At 41.3% G+C, this 19130-nt stretch overlaps 1 protein-coding gene across 4 annotated transcripts in view; it reads right to left on the bottom strand.

Moving 5' to 3' along the window:
* Positions 1-19130, bottom strand: part of INSC (INSC spindle orientation adaptor protein) — a 126775-nt gene that overhangs the window by 38191 nt on the left and 69454 nt on the right. For all 4 annotated transcript variants that reach the window (XM_081282277.1, XM_081282278.1, XM_081282279.1 and 1 more), the window contains 2 exons: positions 7982-8095; positions 203-328 (listed from right to left, as the gene is read on the bottom strand). In XM_081282277.1, the coding sequence (XP_081138403.1) occupies positions 203-328; positions 7982-8095 (240 nt within the window). The remainder of the gene's footprint in view (positions 1-202; positions 329-7981; positions 8096-19130) is intronic.

Below are 19130 nucleotides of genomic sequence, written 5' to 3'. Positions count from 1 at the left end.
CCCTGCCATTCTTGATCAGTTTCATTAGTCCCTCTCCCCTTCACTTCCACATTGAGACCCATAGTCAACACCCCAGCAACCTTCGCTGTGTGCCATCTGGAAGAAAACAGGATAAAGGTGACTTGGTCCATAAAGAGACCCAGATGGCCACTATGAGGCTTGGCCCCACCCCCACCTGGCCACCTCAGATAGCCACCCTTACCTTCTCCAGCTGATGGACACCCTCTTCCACACAGCAGATGGAGGCCAGTGTGCGGAGCGCCTGGGGGTACAAGCACCGGAAATTGTCCTGTCGGCAGACCTTGAAGAGTGCTACGACCCCACCCTCCTGCCAAGAAAAAAGAAAATGTCACATGACACATCACCATGGACCTTCCCTGGTACTGACTCAAGAATAACTGGCATCCCTCACTCAGTTGATCAGCTTTGGGGTCACCCCACTACCACCACCACACATACACATATGCACAGAGAAATGCAGACTCCTAACCGTCCAAGTTGGAGGTGAGATCACCCTGATGCTTCTGGGATTTGGGGACCAGAGGCCCAGAAGGACATTTTGCTGGGACCAGGATTGACATCATTCAACATAGGTCCCAGATGCCTGGCCACACCCTCTCAGCAGCCTCCAATAGAGCAGGCCTGGAATCTTCAGAAACATGTCCTAGAAACAGACCAGAGGCAGGTGGAGGGAATGGAAGACTAGAAGTCTACTGCTAGTTCTCACTCTGCCAGCAATCCCCAAGCTCCTCCTCAACAACTCTGACTGCTCTGGCAGGCAGGCAAGATGAAGTTTATTTATACCTTTATACCATAACATAATTTATGCCCACTTCTGTGATGGGGAAAAAAAATCCTGAAGTGCACATGGGTAAGGTAATCCACCCTACATCCACACCACACTGCCAGGCAGGAATCTGGGAGAGGGAGTGCCTCCTCCAGGTGCCCTGCCACTGGTCATGTATATTCTATACTTAACCACTGGAGCCCACCTTGGCCCTGGGTACAACAGATCACACGGGGGACTCGCAACACCCAGCAAACCAACGCAAGCCCACCTTGTGCCTCCAGAGCACATGAGGCTGGATTCCCTGTATCTGGCTTTAGATTCCTTCCCTCCCTCTCCCTCTTCCCTGGGGGCTGGAAGGGTGCCTGGAGGTGGCAGCACTAACACAGCATCAACCACTCCCCTGAAGCCTTGGGACGCTGGCCCTTAACCTCATCACTCACAAGTCTAAGCCCTTTGCAGCTGCTCCCAAAACTGAACAAAATGTCACCAAAAGAAGGTAAGTTCACCAAAATACCATCTCCCATCAGAATTTTAAGAACTCTGACCACCAAAAAATATAGTGAGCACCTACTATGTGCCAAGCTCTATCCTGTGCTGACGGAGGGTGCAGCAGCGAATGATTGGAAGGACAGCAAATGAACCACTGGCAGAGGAAGTCGTGACCACTGCAGCCCAGTACAGCTGCACCAAGACAACCCAGGCCCAGACCCTTCTTTCCCTCCACTCCAAAAACATAGGCTCACATGCTCTTTTGGCTCTAAGAGTTCTGCTGCTGATCACGGCAGGGGTTAGGGTGAACATGCCTAACTATGGAGAAGTGGATAACTTCTGACAGTTTATAATCAACTAAGATTGACCACAAACTTTTATAACTCTACTTCCCTCTGGGGCTGTTGGTTTAGTGGGAAAGGGGCCTGCCTTACTGCTATTAAATTTATTCATGTATTTGAATTCACAAAGACACTGTATTTTCAGTGTCAGACACTGTGCTGAGCCCTGAGCAGGACTGCCTCAGGCCCTGTCCATCCTGAACTCATAGTCCGGCAGGGATGGCAGGAAATTCTAAAAACAGATTTAAAGCTGGGTAAAGGTTTGAATGAGGGTGGGGGCGCAGGGTTAAGAGCGTGCAGAGCAGGAGGCTCTCACTATCTGGGAGGAGTTTGTAGAAGGGGTGAGAGAGAACCATTCCAATTTTATATGCACATCACTTCTATAATAAAAATTTGTCTAGCATGAGACAAGAAGCCTACGCCTCCAATTCCTTGTCCCATAATCCTTTAACCTTACCTTCACACTTGCTCACAGGACATCTGATAAGGGTTCTCTATAAAGACCTTACTCAGAATCAAGGAACAATCAAGTTACTCTTTAAAGTGAGAAGAAAAGAAACAGGACTCCTAAGCTCTCCTTAGCCAGCCCTGCTGGCCACTAATAGCCTCCCTCCAGATTAAATATATGCTCATACATATGGAGATACGTTTATTTATGCATTTATGTTTGATCATCTCAGTTAAACAAATATCATTTCAATAAATAGATGACAGATGTTCACATCTGGAGCAGACAATGAAGAAACGATGCCAAAGAGCAGGAGGCCGAATGCCGGATGGATGTGGCAGCCCCCGTTTGGCTCAGGAAGCATTGAAACCAGCACAGGTCTGCCTGCTCCCCTGCACACATTTGCACTGGATCCTCATTACATTCTTTCCCAAAGCCCATGACAAAGGTCCTTATTTGTGTTTTCAGCTACTGGGAGAGGAAAGCGAAAATTTTTGGACCCAGTCTAAGGAGATTCTTGTGCAAATCCTGGCTCTGCTGCTGCTTAGCATTGACTAAAAATGAGTCATACCAGCTCCATGACTAAGCAGTAGGGGGAGCAGTGAAGCCACTGTGTGCAGAAGGGCCTGGTCCCATGTTTTGGATGGAGGTAGGAGGGTCAGGTTAGACAGAAGGCTTCCTGGCTAGATGGTTGCCTCATGGCCTCACGGAAGATATATCAAGAGTTGGGACACGAGGAAGGCCAGAGGAGGAAGGGGCCACAGGAGCTGAGGTGAATTATCTCATGGACCACACTGACCACACTGGAGCCCCCATTCAGGATAGGAGCATGGCACTCACCCAGGAGCAAGACTGGGAATTGCCTGAGCTAACAGATCACACTGTTGGCTGGAGCTTGTTTAATTTTATAGAAAGCTCTGGGCTCCAAGCCGAGCTCCATAACAGAATGAATTATTCAGACAAGCTTGGGATGAGCTGTCCTAAAGCTGGCAGAGGCCACTTATGGGGTGTGGAGGCTGGTGGTAGCAGGAATAAGAGAAGAGCTGAGGATAATTTTAATGGAGTGCAGGGGAGTTTTCATGCTCGGCTCTGGGGAAGGGATGGAGGTGGCCACCATTATCTCAGGGAAGCTTGGGCATCGTCCTTGGTCTTCAGAGTATCCAGAGATTGAGAGGACAGACTTCAGATGGGCTGCCCAAGTTCCCTCCTGAAGGCAGCTTAAGTAGACTAATGACCCAAAAAAAGACTACAGCAGACCCCAAAAGAGGAAGGTCACTGGGAGAAACTGCTCACATGTGTCACAAAGTTGGTCACATTTACTGAGCATCTGAGGGGAGAACGTTAGGCAGGTGTGCCAGGGACTCCCAGTTCCTGCCTCACTGTCAGACACCCTCACCCAGTGACTCTGCTGGAGGAACTAGTCTCAGCATCTTTCAGGCTAGAAATAAAGTAGGTATCATGCACCTTCTCTCTGCTCTTAACCCTTTGTCTACGGGATCCCAAAGACCAGAGACACAAGAAGGTCGAGATGATGATTTGGAGTGAGCATACACGGTTAAATCCCATCTCTACATTAATGTGTGTGACCTTAGATAAGTTATTTACATTTTTTTTACCCCTGAATTTCTGTTTCCTTGCCTTAAAGATGGGGATTAAATTCTAACACATCAAAAGATTGTTGGAGTATCAGATGAGATGATAAGTGGGTTGAGTAAGTAGGAAGGACATGGGAGGTCTGTGGGAAGAGGACAAAGGGATAAAAGAGTGATAGGGAAGGAAAGGAGGAGGGAAAAGTGGAGGACCTGCTGCTGAGTGGGATTCAGAACACAACCAAGAGCACAGCCTATAATGGTAAACAGCCGGGTTCCAATTCTGTCACTTACCAACCAAATGGCCCTCTCATTCTCTCAGCTCCCCACCTGTACCATGGGGTAGATGCTGTCTACCACAAAGGATGAGCAGGAGGTTTATTTTTTTATTATGTAAAAAAATACATGAGAGCAGAATGTATTACAATTCCTATTACACATATACAGCACAATTTTTCATGTTTCTGGTCATATATAAAGTATTTTGACACCAATTCAGGTCTTTAAACATGCACTTTGGATAATGATGTCCATCACATTCCACCATCCTTGCTAATCCTCTGCCCCCTCCTTTTCCCTCCCACCCCTCTGCCCTATCTTGAGTTCGTCAATTCCTCCCATTCTCCCCCTCCCTGCCCCACTATGAATCAGCCTCCTTGTATCAGAGGAAAAATTCAGCATTTTTTTGGGGGGGATTGGCTAACTTCACTTAGCATTATCTTCTCCAACACCATCCATTTATCTGCAAATGCCATGATTTTATTCTCTTTTATTGCTGAGTAAAATTACATTGTGTATATATGCCACATTTTTTTTTAATCCGTCCATCCACTGAAGGGCATTCATGTTGGCTCCACAGTTTAGCTATTGTGAATTGTGCTAGCAGGAGGTTTAAATAAGTTATTTTGTATAAAGCACTTAGAACATCATGGTAAGTGCTGCTTATAGAGCACTTTTTTAATAGCACACTTTAATGGTTTTTTTTCTTTACTACCATAACTGTCATCACCACCATCGTCATCACAGCTGACCATCTACAGCCATAGAAATCTCAGTTCTCTCACTCCTCTCCCCCATTCCTGTCTTCATTGTCATCAGCTTTGCACCTGGAGTGGGCCAGCCCATCTTGGAGTTCTGTACCAGGAGCAGAGAAAGAAAAACTACTGATTCAGACAGACTGATCTGTTGCAGCAGAGGCTTTATCTGGAAAGGGAAGGACTCTAGATTTTAGCCAATTAAGCTGGTGGTAAAAAAAAAAAAAAAAAAAAAAAAAAGCATCCACTCCAGAGCTGGACAAATCTGGTTTCAAATGTCAGCTGGACAAGGTATTCAACCACTGTGAGTCCTGGAGTCCTCATCTATACGTCAGGGCCACCATACCATCTCAGAGGGGTAACTGTGCAGAAAGTGCCAATATGGAACCTGGCACATAGGAAGCAACCAACATATAGGAATTCTGATTGTCGTTATTCTGGTTAATGCTCAATAAGATTCGTGTATTCTCTTGGGTAGGCTCCAGTGAAGTGTGGCCCACGTAACAATCAAAGGATCATTATGAATCTTTAAAACTCCTGGCTATGGCTCCTGAGAGTTCAGGGATGGTGTTGAGAACACGGGGGATATTTGAGTAGCTGAGGAGTGGGTGGAATAGGTAAGGAGCCTCAGACAGAAATAGAGGAGTGATGACTAAATGTGGAAAACAGTTCACCAAAGCCTTTTGTTTAAAAATGGATTAGGGTAAAATTAAAATTGCTTCATTACTTTCTCCATAAAAACACCAGGGAAGTCGGACAGCATGGCAGATTCAGGAGGTCTCAAAGTATCCAAGAGTTCAGCCTCTTCAGGTTGACCTTGCCAACCTCCTCCAGTGAGCTAATAGCAGAACTGGGAGAAGAGGAGACTCTGGTCCCTACCCAGACCTTTCTCCCCTGCTTTCTACCACTGGGAATGTTTGGGATCAATCTTTAGCCAGAGGAGAGTCCTGGTCCTCAGAGGAGACGAGGCTTAGGCACAAATGCATGTCCTCTCTCTGCTTTCCTGAAAGAGGAACACAAATGAAGGCAGGCAATAGGAGCCCTCAATGTCAACCAGCAGGTGGAGATGAGACTTTGAGTATCCAGGCCCTGGAGCAGAACACCCAGAGCTTCAGAGCCCATGCCAAGTAGAGTCTCCTTCCCAGGAAATTCTAAGTCCTCTTCTCAAAACAAAACACCTCCGGCCCCATTCTGCCATTGAGAATAAGTCTCACACCTTCTAGGCTTCAGCTCCACTCCTGCAACCCAAACTCAGCTACCATTTGTCATTCATTTGGAATGAGGGAAAATGATTGTTCCAAAAGAAGTTCAGCTAACTTCTATTTGAACCTAATCATCAAACAGAGATTGGTGGCAACAGCTCTCTGGTCCCCCATAGCACCACAACAGATCTCTGAAGACTGAACCCTCTCAACCAAGATGAATGGTGGAATAACAGGATATTTGAAGGTGGAAGGGCCAATGCTACCTTCTCCAATCCCCTTTGCCCCAGCCCCCAATACCACCATAAGCTTTGTGGGTCACATCTTAACTAAATACTTCCCAAAGGCAGTAGTGGCCTCAACCCAAGAGGCAGGGAACCTGGAAAGCTAAATATCTGTCCCAGGTCTTACTCCAGACAAATCAATTCAGAAATTATTTAAAGCTCCCTCGTGATTCTAATGGGAATCTGGGGTTGAGACTTTTGGCCCCCAAATTGGAAGAGCCAAAGACTGAACCAAAAGTCACCACTATGGGCTTTGGACCATGAATTTTGAACTAAAGACACCTGGTTTATAATTCTGACTCCACTCTTTTGTGGTGCTGAGAATTGGACCCAGGGTCTTGTGCATGTGAGGGAAGCACTCTATCAACTGAGCTATTTCCCCAGCCCCCTGACTCTACTCTTTATCAGCTATGTGGACAAGTCCCCCAGATCATGATCTCAATTATAGATGGGAACATATGGAAACTGTCCACTTCACAGGATGGTTTTGTTTCCAAAGAAATAAGGTTTACAAGGCATTAAATAGAGTGCACAGCAACACTCAAATGTTAGCTACTGCTATTATGTATAATTCACTTCTCTGTTGACAAGCATTGGCAAGCGTTTACCCTGGTTATTCTAAATGTCTTTAAAGGCTTAGAGCAGTGATTCTGAGTATCTGATCATGCTTCAGAATCACCTGCAGAGCTTGAAAATGTAGATTCCCAAGTCTTAGCCCAGGTTCTCAGTAAATCTTGGGCGGAGGGAGAGTAAAAGTATTTGTGTTTTCCACAAATGCTCTAAGGGACTGTGATGCCTGGGAATCATCCAAATAGAGCATCTTCCTGGGACTGGTGTCATAAGACTATTGAAAGACACAACTTGGTTCCAATTAGATCCCTCATTCTATATCCATTGGTGATATTATTTCACAAGTGAAAAAGAACAACAAACAGACCTTACTTTGATCCTATTTTGAGCTACTAAATTTTCTACATTGGGCTCTAAGGTTTTAGAGGCCATAATCAAGGGAAAATTAACCACAAAGTCAATTAATTAGGGCCCCTATTGTAATCTATGAAACCAGTGTCCTTTTTATTTCATCTTTCCCTCGTGTAATACTGAAGTAGCTGTAAGGCATTTTGGGGAATCCAGCCAGGAGCTGAGTAAAGGGTTTTTTTTTGGATGGGACCGTTGAGAACACATGCCTCTGAATTTGAGGTGAAGGTCATGTTTATAGATATGTTCCCCTCCTATTTCTCCCGATAACACTACTAGTAATTATTATGGGGTAGAGGTTGTTATGATAACAAGATTAAGAGATGTGAATAGGGCTTAACTGTATAGACAACAATATTAAAAAACTTTCCTTTGAACTAGTTTAAGATACTACATTTCTTATATCCATGATGCCAGGAAGCCATATAAAGCCAATCCATCTTCTAAAATGCTACATGCCAGATGGTCTTTGTATTAGTACATCACCATGTAGATACCAGGGACACCACAGCTTTCAAGAAGGAAAATCAATGAGTGGAGATGGGGAAAGAAGTTGACCCTGCACAAATAAAATAATGGAGGTTCTGGGGATACTATTTTTTTTTTTTGTCTCAAGTTGAAAATGAAATCACAGGGGCTATCCACCTATTAAAGTGAAACACCAAGGGTCAGTTAGGAGAGGCCACTCTCCCAAGGTCACACAGCAAACTAATTCCCAACCATGATGGACCTCTTGAGCCAATTGTTTCCGCCCACCCACTGAACAAGAGAGCTTCCTCTCACTTTCCCGAGGCTTGCCATTCTGGTCCCTGACCACAAAGTTCACCTTGGCTATGATGCGGCACAAAGGAGCCCCCTCCTGGGTCAGGCTGAACAGGTTGCCTGTGGTAGACTCTGTGGTGTAGATGTTGTCCGAGGCATCAATTTTTCTCACCAATGCCTAAGAAGAGAGAGAAGTAAGCTGGTTACTCACACCCGTGTGCCTTCCGCTCATCTTCCTTAATGGATTACCAGTGGCCCATGCTCCCCATAGCCATTTTGGAACATATAATCCTGCCCCATCCACTACCCCACTCTGGCATCATCAAGGATATGGTTTGGGGAAAGACATGGGTGAGGGTGACAGCTGAGCTCTATATCAGAGATATGAATCACTTCAAAGTCTTGGGAATGAGCAACAAATTTACCCCGTCAGAAAATCAGCTCTCAATATTGATAAGCTCAGCAAATACCATTTTGTTGTGCTACTGGCTTCTGGTGAAAACAGAAACCATCAGTTAAGTAAACAAGTTGAGAACCAATGAGTTACTACAATTATGGTCAAAGAATTTGCCCATTTTGGATGGCTATTAGCCAATGGTGAACACCAGCTGGGTGATAATTTCAATGGTTAACGCAAGAGAAGCACTCGACAGAGCTTACTGCTTGGGAAACATTTTCACTGGGTATATAAAGTGGCCAAAAAAGCTACACTGGGAATTCTGTCACCAGGTGAGTAATTCAGTAAGGTCATATTATCCAAGGTCAAAGGATTCTAGGCTACTGGTTGAAAGAGATTAGAAATGACCAAATACAAGAGGCCCAAGAAAGAAAGCAAATGAAAGAGTCATTAGTAAATAACATATGAAGATTTATTCAGAGAAGAGTGTAGGTAATTTCTGGGAAAAAAAGCTCTTTATGAATCTTGAAATCACTTCATAATCAACCATTAGCTTTGGTGCATGTGACTCATTGATTATAAATGAATCCTACCTGCTAATTAATGCCAGTTGCTCGAGTTTCTCTTGGGAGGGATGGAGATAGAGATATTAGGGACAGCTGCCTGAAAGAGCCTCAAACAAAAATGTAAAACCTGCAGAGCTGGGTGCTCAGTGCAGCCTCTTGTGTGGTTTCAGTTGCCATGATTATTTAAAAATATTAAAATGGGATTGTTGGGGCTGGGATTGTGGCTCAGCAGTGGAGTGCACACCTAGCACATGCAGGGCTCTGGGTTCCTTCCTCAGCACCACAAATAAATAAATAAATAAATAAATAAATAAAGGTATTGTGTCCAACTATGATTAAAATATATATATATATATTTTTAAAAAGGGATTGTTTTTAAATAACCCTGGTGTTATAAAAATGAAATAAAAGGAAACTAGGAAATCTGAGTTCCATCTCCTGCTTGCCTTTAACTTATTATGTTGATGCTGTGAGCATGTGCTTAAAAAGCATGAACTCTGGAAGCCAAACTGGATTCCAATCCTGGTTTTGCCACGCTGGTCTATGTGCCCTAGAGCATATAATTTAGTTTAGACTTTCTCTGCCTTGATTTCTTCAACTGTAAAATGTTGGAAATAACACCATCTATCTCTTAAGGTGATTATGACAAACTTAAGATTGTCAATATATAGTAAGGGGTTGTCAGACACATGGAAGCAAAATAAAATCATTAACAATCATTAATTTGTGATCTTGGGCCTTTGAGATAAACTCCCTAGACTTTGGTTTCCCCACTGGTAAATGATGAAAATAAGAGGGTTTGAGGCTTAAGGTAAATGGCTATCTAGCTCTCCCTTTTTCTCTTTTATTCAAACTCAAGCACATTTCTCTCTCTCTCTCTCTCTCTCTCTCACACACACACACACACACACACACACACACACACACTACTAATCCTCTACAGAGTGCAGCCTAAGATTAAGTGTGTATTTAATAAAACTACATTAAATATAAAAATTATTCTCAAAGATGTGATGGATGCCTCTTGTAAGAGATTCAACAAACGGTAAGTAGCATTAATAACTAAGATTTGTCACTACAAATCTCTGTAATGAACATACTTCTTAGAATCCTTCCCTATTGTTACTGTAAGCAGCTTCACGTTTGATACCACTGCTCACATGAAAATGCAGATTTCATGTATTGGGGTCCTGTACCTAAATGATAATTACCTAATGTTCCTGATTAGTGTTTGCACTTGAAGCAAATTAGCATTACATTAAACAATTCAAACCCAATGTCTTTTGCAATCAGCTGCTAATATTAGACCATTTATGTATGAGAATAATTTCATGTTAATGTCTATACACATATATACAGTAATTACACTCTAGATATATCTTAGTGAATCAGATCTCTCTCTCTCTCTCTCTCTCTCTCTCACACACACACACACACACACACACACACACACACAAAGTTGTAAGCATCTTTTCCACAGTATACATTTGGAAAGATATGAGATCAGACTCCACTGAAATCTTCAAAGTCCTCAATATCACATGTTGGAGTTGGAAGGGCTTCAGATGACTTTTGTCCAACCCTCATTTCACAGTTGAGAAAACTGAGACACAGAAACCTGACCAATATCTGACATGTGGTCTGAGGGGGTGGGGCTGGGTGGGGGGGACTGAACCTCGTCCTTTGTGAATCTGACTTCCTATTTCCATCTCTAATGTGGGCAGGACCTCACTGAAACTAGTGGAAGTGGAAGCCTGAGGCAAGGATACCTTGGCCATATTAGCCACTCCCACCAATAGGAGAGTGGTTCTCCAACCCAGCTTCCTGTTCACATGGCACTTGTATGGTCACCAGAGTTCCGGAAACAGGAAGCAGAGCTCTTGGGACATCCAGTTGCTGCCCCCTGGAATTCCACCATGTTCTTGCAGAGACAACACTTCCCTTGAGCTACCCCTAGGTGAGAATGAAGACAATAAGACTGGTGCAGGAGTCTCCTCAGTCGTGACTCAGGCCTGGTTCCCTAAGTATCTCTTTCCTCCTTTTCCTTCTCAGATGTCAAAACTGGAACACGGTTTTCCACACCTTCATCTACTTCATTATTCTCTTTATCCTTCACAGGAATTGCAGAGCCAATCTAATCTTGGTGTCTGCTTCATACTAACACAGTTGTAAAAAAATCAACGTTTTTGTTTGTTATTTGATTCAGAAAATCAGGGAGAAATTGTAGAAATTCAAAGAATATGCTTTCCTCCATATCATGAGAATAGCAGCAAAATGACAAAAGCAACGCAAAGGAAGATAGACTTAATAGGCTGGGTGACAAATATTTTCTTAAAAGACAGACCAGTCAGATGTGAAACAAGAAATAACAAACCACGAACTCCTTAAGAGCAGGAGAAAGGGAAGAGGGAGATGAAGGAGATGTGTGCAGCCTAACTGCTCTAAATAAGGAATTAGAAAAATGCAGATTTCATATATTGGGGTCCTGTAATTGTTTCTCATTCAGAGTGATAGCAACTCAGTGAAATCGATCATAGGGAGATTAACTCTCAAATAACAGGCTGGAATGATTTCTCAGAAAGGGCCTGGAAATTATTGTGAAGCCTCTTCCTGAAGTTTTAGGTAAAGAGTTCATAGGTAGACATAGTAGAACAGCCCATTTATGCAAAATGACATAAAATGTAGGCAGATTCGACAGGGTGGGGTAGATTAAAGATGGCTACCAATTCTTTCTACTCCTCCCACAGAGAGAAGAGTTCTAATTCCCTTGTATCTGGGTTGACCTTTGTGCCTTGACTGGCCAACAGAATCCAGCACTCAGCAGAAGTAATGTCTTTGGAGTCCCAAGGCTAGGTAACAAGAGGTCTTAGAGCTTCCACAAGGCTTCTTGGGATATTATTTTAGGAGCCCTGAGCTGCCATGTAGAAAGTTTGATAACTGAGACTGTCATGACTGGTATGCTGGAAAAGCCACAGGTAGGATCCCCACCAGTGCTCTCAGCTGAGACCAACCTTCCAGCCAACCTCTCCAAAGCACCAGACATGTGAGTGAGGCTGCACAGGGCTCACCAGGCCATCTTCCAGCTGATCACAGGCTTTTTTTTTTTTTTAATAGATAGAGATGAGAGAGAGAGAGAGAGAGAGAGAGAGAGAGAGAATTTTTTTAATATTTATTTTTTAGTTATTGGCGGACACAACATCATTGTTTGTATGTGGTGCTGAGGATCGAACCCGGGCCACACGCATGCCAGGCGAGCGCGCTACTGCTTGAGCCACATCCCCAGCTCTGATCACAGGCTTTGCTGATGCAAGAATGCAAGAATCATTCAACCCTATGCTGAAAAAATGCCCGAAATAATGATATAAAATAAAAAGGGTTGTCATTGTGTGTTTTATGCTTTAATAGTTATAAAGCATAGGAAAATACTACAAATCCATCATGAACTCTTTAAAAGACTACCTGATAGGTCTCTGGTGAAAGTTTTGGAAATAAGGAAGAAGCATTTCCTCTGTTCTCATGAACATGCTAGAGAAATGTAGTAACTGAGACTCTGTGGGAAGGCACAGAAAGACTGCATATACTGAAGAGAAGCTAGGCGAAATAATAATTGAACCTAGGCCCCGATTACCTATTGGTCAGATGGTAAAATACCTATTGGATGGGAACATCCCATTTAGGAAGGTAAGTGTGGATAAGATCTCTTAGAACAGGAGGCTTTTGGAAGACCCAGAACTTAACTGATTTTATGTCTTTCAAGAGAAATCTCCAAATCTCAAAGAGTTTTTTGGAAAAACCAAAGAATGTATCAGAAATCAAAGGGAATTAAACAGGGAAAGTTGCTCAGATGCACAAATCCACTCTGAGTTAGAAAGAGTCCTACGTGAGCAGGAAAGTAATTGTTAGAAATTCAATTGACTCTCCCTGTAAACATCAGGGTTTTCACAGAGGGAAAGGGAACACTGGAGGCACAGTTCATCACTGAAAAACAAAAAGTTGTAGCAGAAAGAAATATTATCCGACGCTGGGATGTTCAGAAAATGTGGAAGGATGGTGTTCTGAGAACTGCTGGCCCCAGCTGGTCCTCACTGAAGCCAACAGGGGCCAGACTTTAAGAACTTCAGTGGTGACCTCAGTTCAGGTATCTACTGAGGATGATTCTTTAAATGTAAAAAGCATGGGAAGCAGAAGGACACCATCCCTGTAAGACACAGATTTTAAGACCTAAGCAATTCTCCAGTGAGAGGCAGGGGCAATAGCCCAGTGTATCTGATGCCAAAAGAATATTTTCCAATCTATTCCTAAAAGAATTTTAGGGATTTAAAATTTACATGTGCCCTTGCACATTTTAATTTGACAGCTACAATTTTTTCAGCATTGGTTTAAAAAATAAAGTTGGAAAGGATATAATTTACATCAGACTGTAGGTATTAACATAAAACCTATTTTGGATAAAAGACAATGAAATCTAAAACAAGTTGATATCATCATTCATTTAAAAAGACGTAAATGATCTCTTTCTTTAATATTTTGGCATCTTCTCTTTTCATTATTGAATTTATACTCCTATTCTACTTTTACCTTGGAATTTTTCCTTAATGTAATGCATTTAAGTTTTAAAGGGTTTTATTGATCACCCTTCTGATACTTACCATTAGAATTTGAAATTTTATTTTATATCCTGTTGTTATAAGGCTCCAAGTATTGAAAAGACTTTTCTTGATTTAGTTTCCATTGGTTATCATTAGCACAATTGGTCCAAAGAAAATAAATAGGTTATAAAATTTGATAATTATAAATCATAAATATTAAAATGTTACTGTAAACATATTTAGTGAGATGAATAGGTATTTTTTGTTATTTTAAACTTTTTAATTCATTCATGTATCCACAATTAAATGATTTAATGCTACACTTTTAGATGTAAACTCTGAAAAATTTTGTTCCCTTAAATTCATAGAAAGAAATAGAAGTTTGTAGAGCCCCATTGCTCAGCCTCCTAAATTATATAAAATCACAGTGATCTGTCATCAAATATGATTTCTAACAACCTGGCAATTGATAACTTCTCTAAATTGCTCCTCTAAATTGGTAAAAGAATCTGAAACCACTTGACTTGCAAAAAGCATTTGTTACCCAATCATTAGAGTCATTCACTTTCTTAATTTCTGGGAAAAATTCCAAAAGTACTTTACCAAGATTTACCAAATAACTATTAATTATACCCACCACTTTTTCACTTAGAGCACCTTGGGTCACCCAAATTATTCATATAGAATTAGGAAAGTCAAAACATGCATTTCATTGTCAATACTATTTTTAATAAAATAGGTTGTACTTCAAATATTTTTATCAAAACCTTGAAGTTCCAACTTTCACTTATTTAAATAAGGAAAATACCCACCCTATAACCAGCCTGGCAAAGAGTTCTTTTTGTCAAGCCTGTCAGCCACATCAGAGTTAACTTTCTTTCAGTAAAGGCCTGCCTTCATTTTTAATTAAAAAGTTTTCTGATATATGTCCCAAGAAATATTAAAACCACTGACAAATAGTAATAAAGATAACTTTCTAAGGAAAATTTTTAAAAATATTAAAATAACATAGACCCCAAATAAAGTTTGATTTATTCAAATACATTATAAAGGCAAGATAAAATAATTGACAGAATTTGTAATAATGCAAAGTAATCTATAACTACATCCTCAGTTAATATAAAATAAAAAATATAATAAAAGCATAGTATTTCTTCAATGGGTTCATGCATGTATTGAAGTTTGGTGTTCAACTTTAAGGAATAATTAAACAAGAACTGAGATTATTTATTTATTTACTTACTTAGTTATTTATTTTGGTACCATGGATTGAACTCAGGGGCACTTGACCACTAAGCCACATCCCCAGCCCTATTTTGAAGTTTTTAAATTTAGAAACAGGGTCTCACTGAGTTTGCTTATCAAGCTTTGCCATTGCTGAGGCTGGTTTTGAACTCACGATCTTCCTGCCTCAGCCTCCTGAGTCGCTGGGATTACAGACACCTGTAATCCACTGCACCTGACAGAACTGAGGATTTTTAAATCAGAAATAATTCAATTAATTTCAGTAGCTCTCATGATCAAACTTCCCTGTGTACCTAAACAAGGAAAAAGTTATACACTGCATAAATCTAATGAGCCCAGCTGCTGGCAATTAATTTTATCTTTTTCAACATGAAGTAGAAATTAGTATAAATATTTTTAAAATATTTAACAAAAGAGTTTAATAGTTTTCTTAAATAATGTGTTCCAAATCTGAAAAAAAAAATCACGTAAAGCTTTTATCTGCATTTATCTAATGTATCTGGAAAAGTTTGATTGTTTTCAAAAAGATTCCAATTACACTTAGAGTAATCACTATCATTAACCTTTGTAATCTTTGGCTCATAAAGATACTTTTCTTTCCAACTAATGTCACAATCTATGGATGGGAATGAAATATAACTGAAAGGAATCACTTTCATTTAAATATGTGCCTAAAAGGGCCTTTCTTAGTTTGATATGTCCTGCCAGTCCTCTCTTTGCTGTGGTTTTAAGGAGACTGTCCCTCAAGAGCCACACACCATTTGAGAATAAATGAATGAGAGAGACAAAATAAATTAGAAACTTTCATAACCACCCCTCCAACCTCACACTCACACACTCTACCATATATCTGAATTCAGAAAATCCCCACACTGGAGAAAATGATTTCGCCTCTCAGAAATATGCAAAAACAAAATTAATTCATGGAGACCTTAAGAACTATATGGTTCTTGAATAAAGGCTTTTCCTTTGCTTCATAACCCTCTCTCACCCCATAAAGATCATTTATAACTATTTGTAAGTGGTTTTCACATTTCTTAAAACATAACAAGGTTTTTACATGGCAGAACAGTGCACTGTAAAATTTGGGATGGGTGATGAGCACATCTTTGTTTTGGAAAGAAATAGAATGGCTGTCTTTAAAAACTCAGTGTATCACTAGGAAGATCATTTTAGGAAAGAAAGCAAGTGAAAAATTGAATATCTGGAAGAAATAGATTTCCTTAAAGTTATATGTGTTTATATTTCTCCTAGGAAATCTTGGGGAACATGGGGGATGCAATATATTTTAAGTGGTTTGAGATCACTAGTCTAAGTTACTTCCAGGGGCCCCAGTCAATGCAGCCCACTGTGACTAAAAGACCCAATCAGAGAAATTGTAGAGGAGGAAAAGTTTATTTGAGGGCTCACGTTTTCGGAGGTCTTAGTCCATAGAAGGCTGGCTCCATTCCTTTGGTTTGAGGGACATCGTGGCGGAAGAGTGTGGCAGAGGGAAGCAGCTCACATGATGATCCAGAAGCAGAGAGAGAAAGAAAACTCCACTCTCTGGATACAAAATATATACTCCACAGCCATGCTCCCAATGAACTGCTTCCTCCAGCCACACCCCAACTGCCTCCAGTTACCACTCAGTTAAATCCCATTAGTGATTAACTCACTGATTAGGTTAAGGCTATAACCCAATCACTTTTCCTGGAAACCTTCTTGCATTGTCTTACATGTAAGCTTTTGGGGACACCTCATCTAAACCATAACACTCAGTAACAGGTGAGCATATAAGGCATTGGTCAACCCTAAGGATGGAGTGTCCCAGGTTTCTGTCTTCAGGATTGAGAATGTCCCTGTTTTAACTCACTGTGAATATAGGGGTAGTGCTGTGGTAATATTGTATGTCTCTGGCCCTTCAGTTTATGTTTGGGAAAGGCAGCTCTTACTGAGAATTCCTGAAGAAACCTCCCTCACTTACTGTGGAGACAGTCTGGACTTCAGCTATGAAGGACAGCAGACCTCACAAAATCAAGACCCTCCTGCTGCAATGAACAGTCAGATTAAAATTTTGTGGGGTTTGGTTGGTTGGTTGGTTGGCTGGCTGGTTGTTTGGTTGGTTGATTGGTTGGTTTTTTCCTTCATTAACTTTATTTTCTTCAAGGGAGTTTTAAAATGGAATAGAGGGCATATTTATTTTAGATCTTTCTATTATCTAGCAGATATGTTTGGGTTATCCTTGTGCTACTATTTAATCACATTGCAGATTTTGCTTATCTATATTGGACAACAAAATCTGAGAGTGACAAACAGAATAGGAAGCAAATGTTAAACAGTAATTTCAGAGCATCTGTAGAGTTCATTTAATGACCAACATTCTGACTCATTTCCAAACTTTCTGAAAATAAAATGTAGACTGCCTGCAGTGATTCCACAAGGAGTTGGGGTTGTTACTTGGGGGAATGTCTTCATAAAGATGGGAAAAGACTTCCCCACAGACTGAGGGTCTCCTCCCCCACATTCCTGCCACCAGCAATACCTCTGCTGGCTCCTTCACCTGGCTGCAGGTCACCTCATTAAGAGAAGAGGAATGAGTTATCTGATGAGTGAGGAAGAAGGATCTGAATGGGCTCAGCTTAGTGCCTTCCTCTCTCCCCTTAGGAAGTTCCTCTAGTCTAACCTCTGCCATGGGATAGGCCCCCAGATATGGAACAAGGAGGGGAAATTCAGTTTTGAGATGAAGCTCTTACAAGCTCACTTGGCCCCAGAGCCAAAGCTATGTTTCCCAATTGGTTTTGTTCAAATAGAGGTGGTATTTTAAACTAAAATTAAAGTGATTGAATAAATGAATAGACGAGTGAATAGACCATCTCTCTACATGAAACTGAGACAAATTCAAAGATACAGGTGAGAATCAATTGTTTAGTAGAGCACCCCCTAATCATCTTCAAGTAAACCAATTCATATAAGTTGAATCTCTTCTTACATGGCGCCCAGCAAATCCTTTCTCCACAGGTAGCCTAACCATAAATACTAGTTAATTTTCCATTGGTGACCCCTCGTGTTCTTAAGCCTTAAATTCTTCTTTCCCCACCAAAGAGTTATATAAACTTAATAAACAATTAGGAGATTAGGAGACTCCTTTAGCAAAACTTGTTGGTTTCTCTTAAGGCAGAGTGGGTGTGTCTAGTGAAAAAAGCAGATGACCCAATCCAGAGAGTGTCAGTAATTACTCTCCTGTTCCTTCATTAACCCTAACCACAGCCTACTGTAGAGCTGAGGAAACCAAAGGTCAGAAAAAAAAAATAATAAGTAACTTGCCGAAGTTTGCGTAACTAGTCAGTAGCAGTCTACACTCCAGTAAACTACACTCCAGTGGTTAATGCCTCTATGCTCCATGCTTGGTCCACTACCCTGAGATGTCCACACTTATAAATGCATCCTATCAAGAATGGAATAAACCTGCTGGGTGTGGTGGCTTACGCCTGTAATCTCAGAGACCAGGGAGGCTAAGACAGGAGGATCGCAAGTTCAAGGCCTGGCTCAGTATCTTATGGAGGCCCTAAGCAACTTAGTGAGACCCTGTCTCAAAATAAAAATGAGTAAAATTTTAAAAATAAAATTTAAATTTAAAAAATGGCTGAGGATGTCACTCAGTGGTTGAGCACCCCTGGGTTCAATCCCCAGAACCAAATAATAATAATAATAATAATAATAATAATAATAATAATAATAATAATAAAAGAAACCTTACAAGTCTTTCAGTCCAGCGTCTGTCTACTGCCTATGTCATCTCAGCTATGGCTTGCCCATCTTAGTGATGGACTGTTTCTAAGGCAACCCCTGTCATTGCTGAGCAGCCCCACTACTTTACAAACTTGTTTTTACATGGGATATCTTATGGATTAGATCCACTAGCCCTTGTCAATCCTAATCCTAAAGGGTTAGGACCCCAAAGCATAGAACCTTGTAGGTAGCAGTGTCTATTCATAGATTAAGCAACCCCTGCTTCTCCAACTAATTCTCATAAACCTTGATCTTGAGCACCTTCCTATCCTCCTAGGAACTTCCTTTGAAGTTCCTAGTCAAATACCCATCTAGGGCCTAGAAGTGAACATGATAACATTTCAGGATGGGGCAGGCCTGTGCAGAGTAATGTTGGATTTTTACTGCCCTTCTAATCAGCATTATTTCACCATTTGTTTTTTGCCTATGGTTGGGGGTGGGGAGGGAGTGGACTCTTCCTTTACTTAAGAGCCTTCATGGCTCCCCAGTGCTAAAAAAGGGTTTCCCAAATTGCATTTCCTGAAACACCAGCATGCCAGAATAAGTAAACAGGTACTTTAATCAAAAACAACAACAATGAGATTCAGCAAGTTTGGAAAGTACTGCTTAACAATCTACATCAGATATTATTCAGTTTACTATGAC

The sequence above is a fragment of the Spermophilus citellus genome (assembly GCF_964194105.1).
Source record: "Spermophilus citellus genome assembly, chromosome: 2".
NCBI classification, from domain to species: domain Eukaryota; kingdom Metazoa; phylum Chordata; class Mammalia; order Rodentia; family Sciuridae; genus Spermophilus; species Spermophilus citellus.
This window is presented reverse-complemented; position numbering and strand designations above follow the sequence as displayed.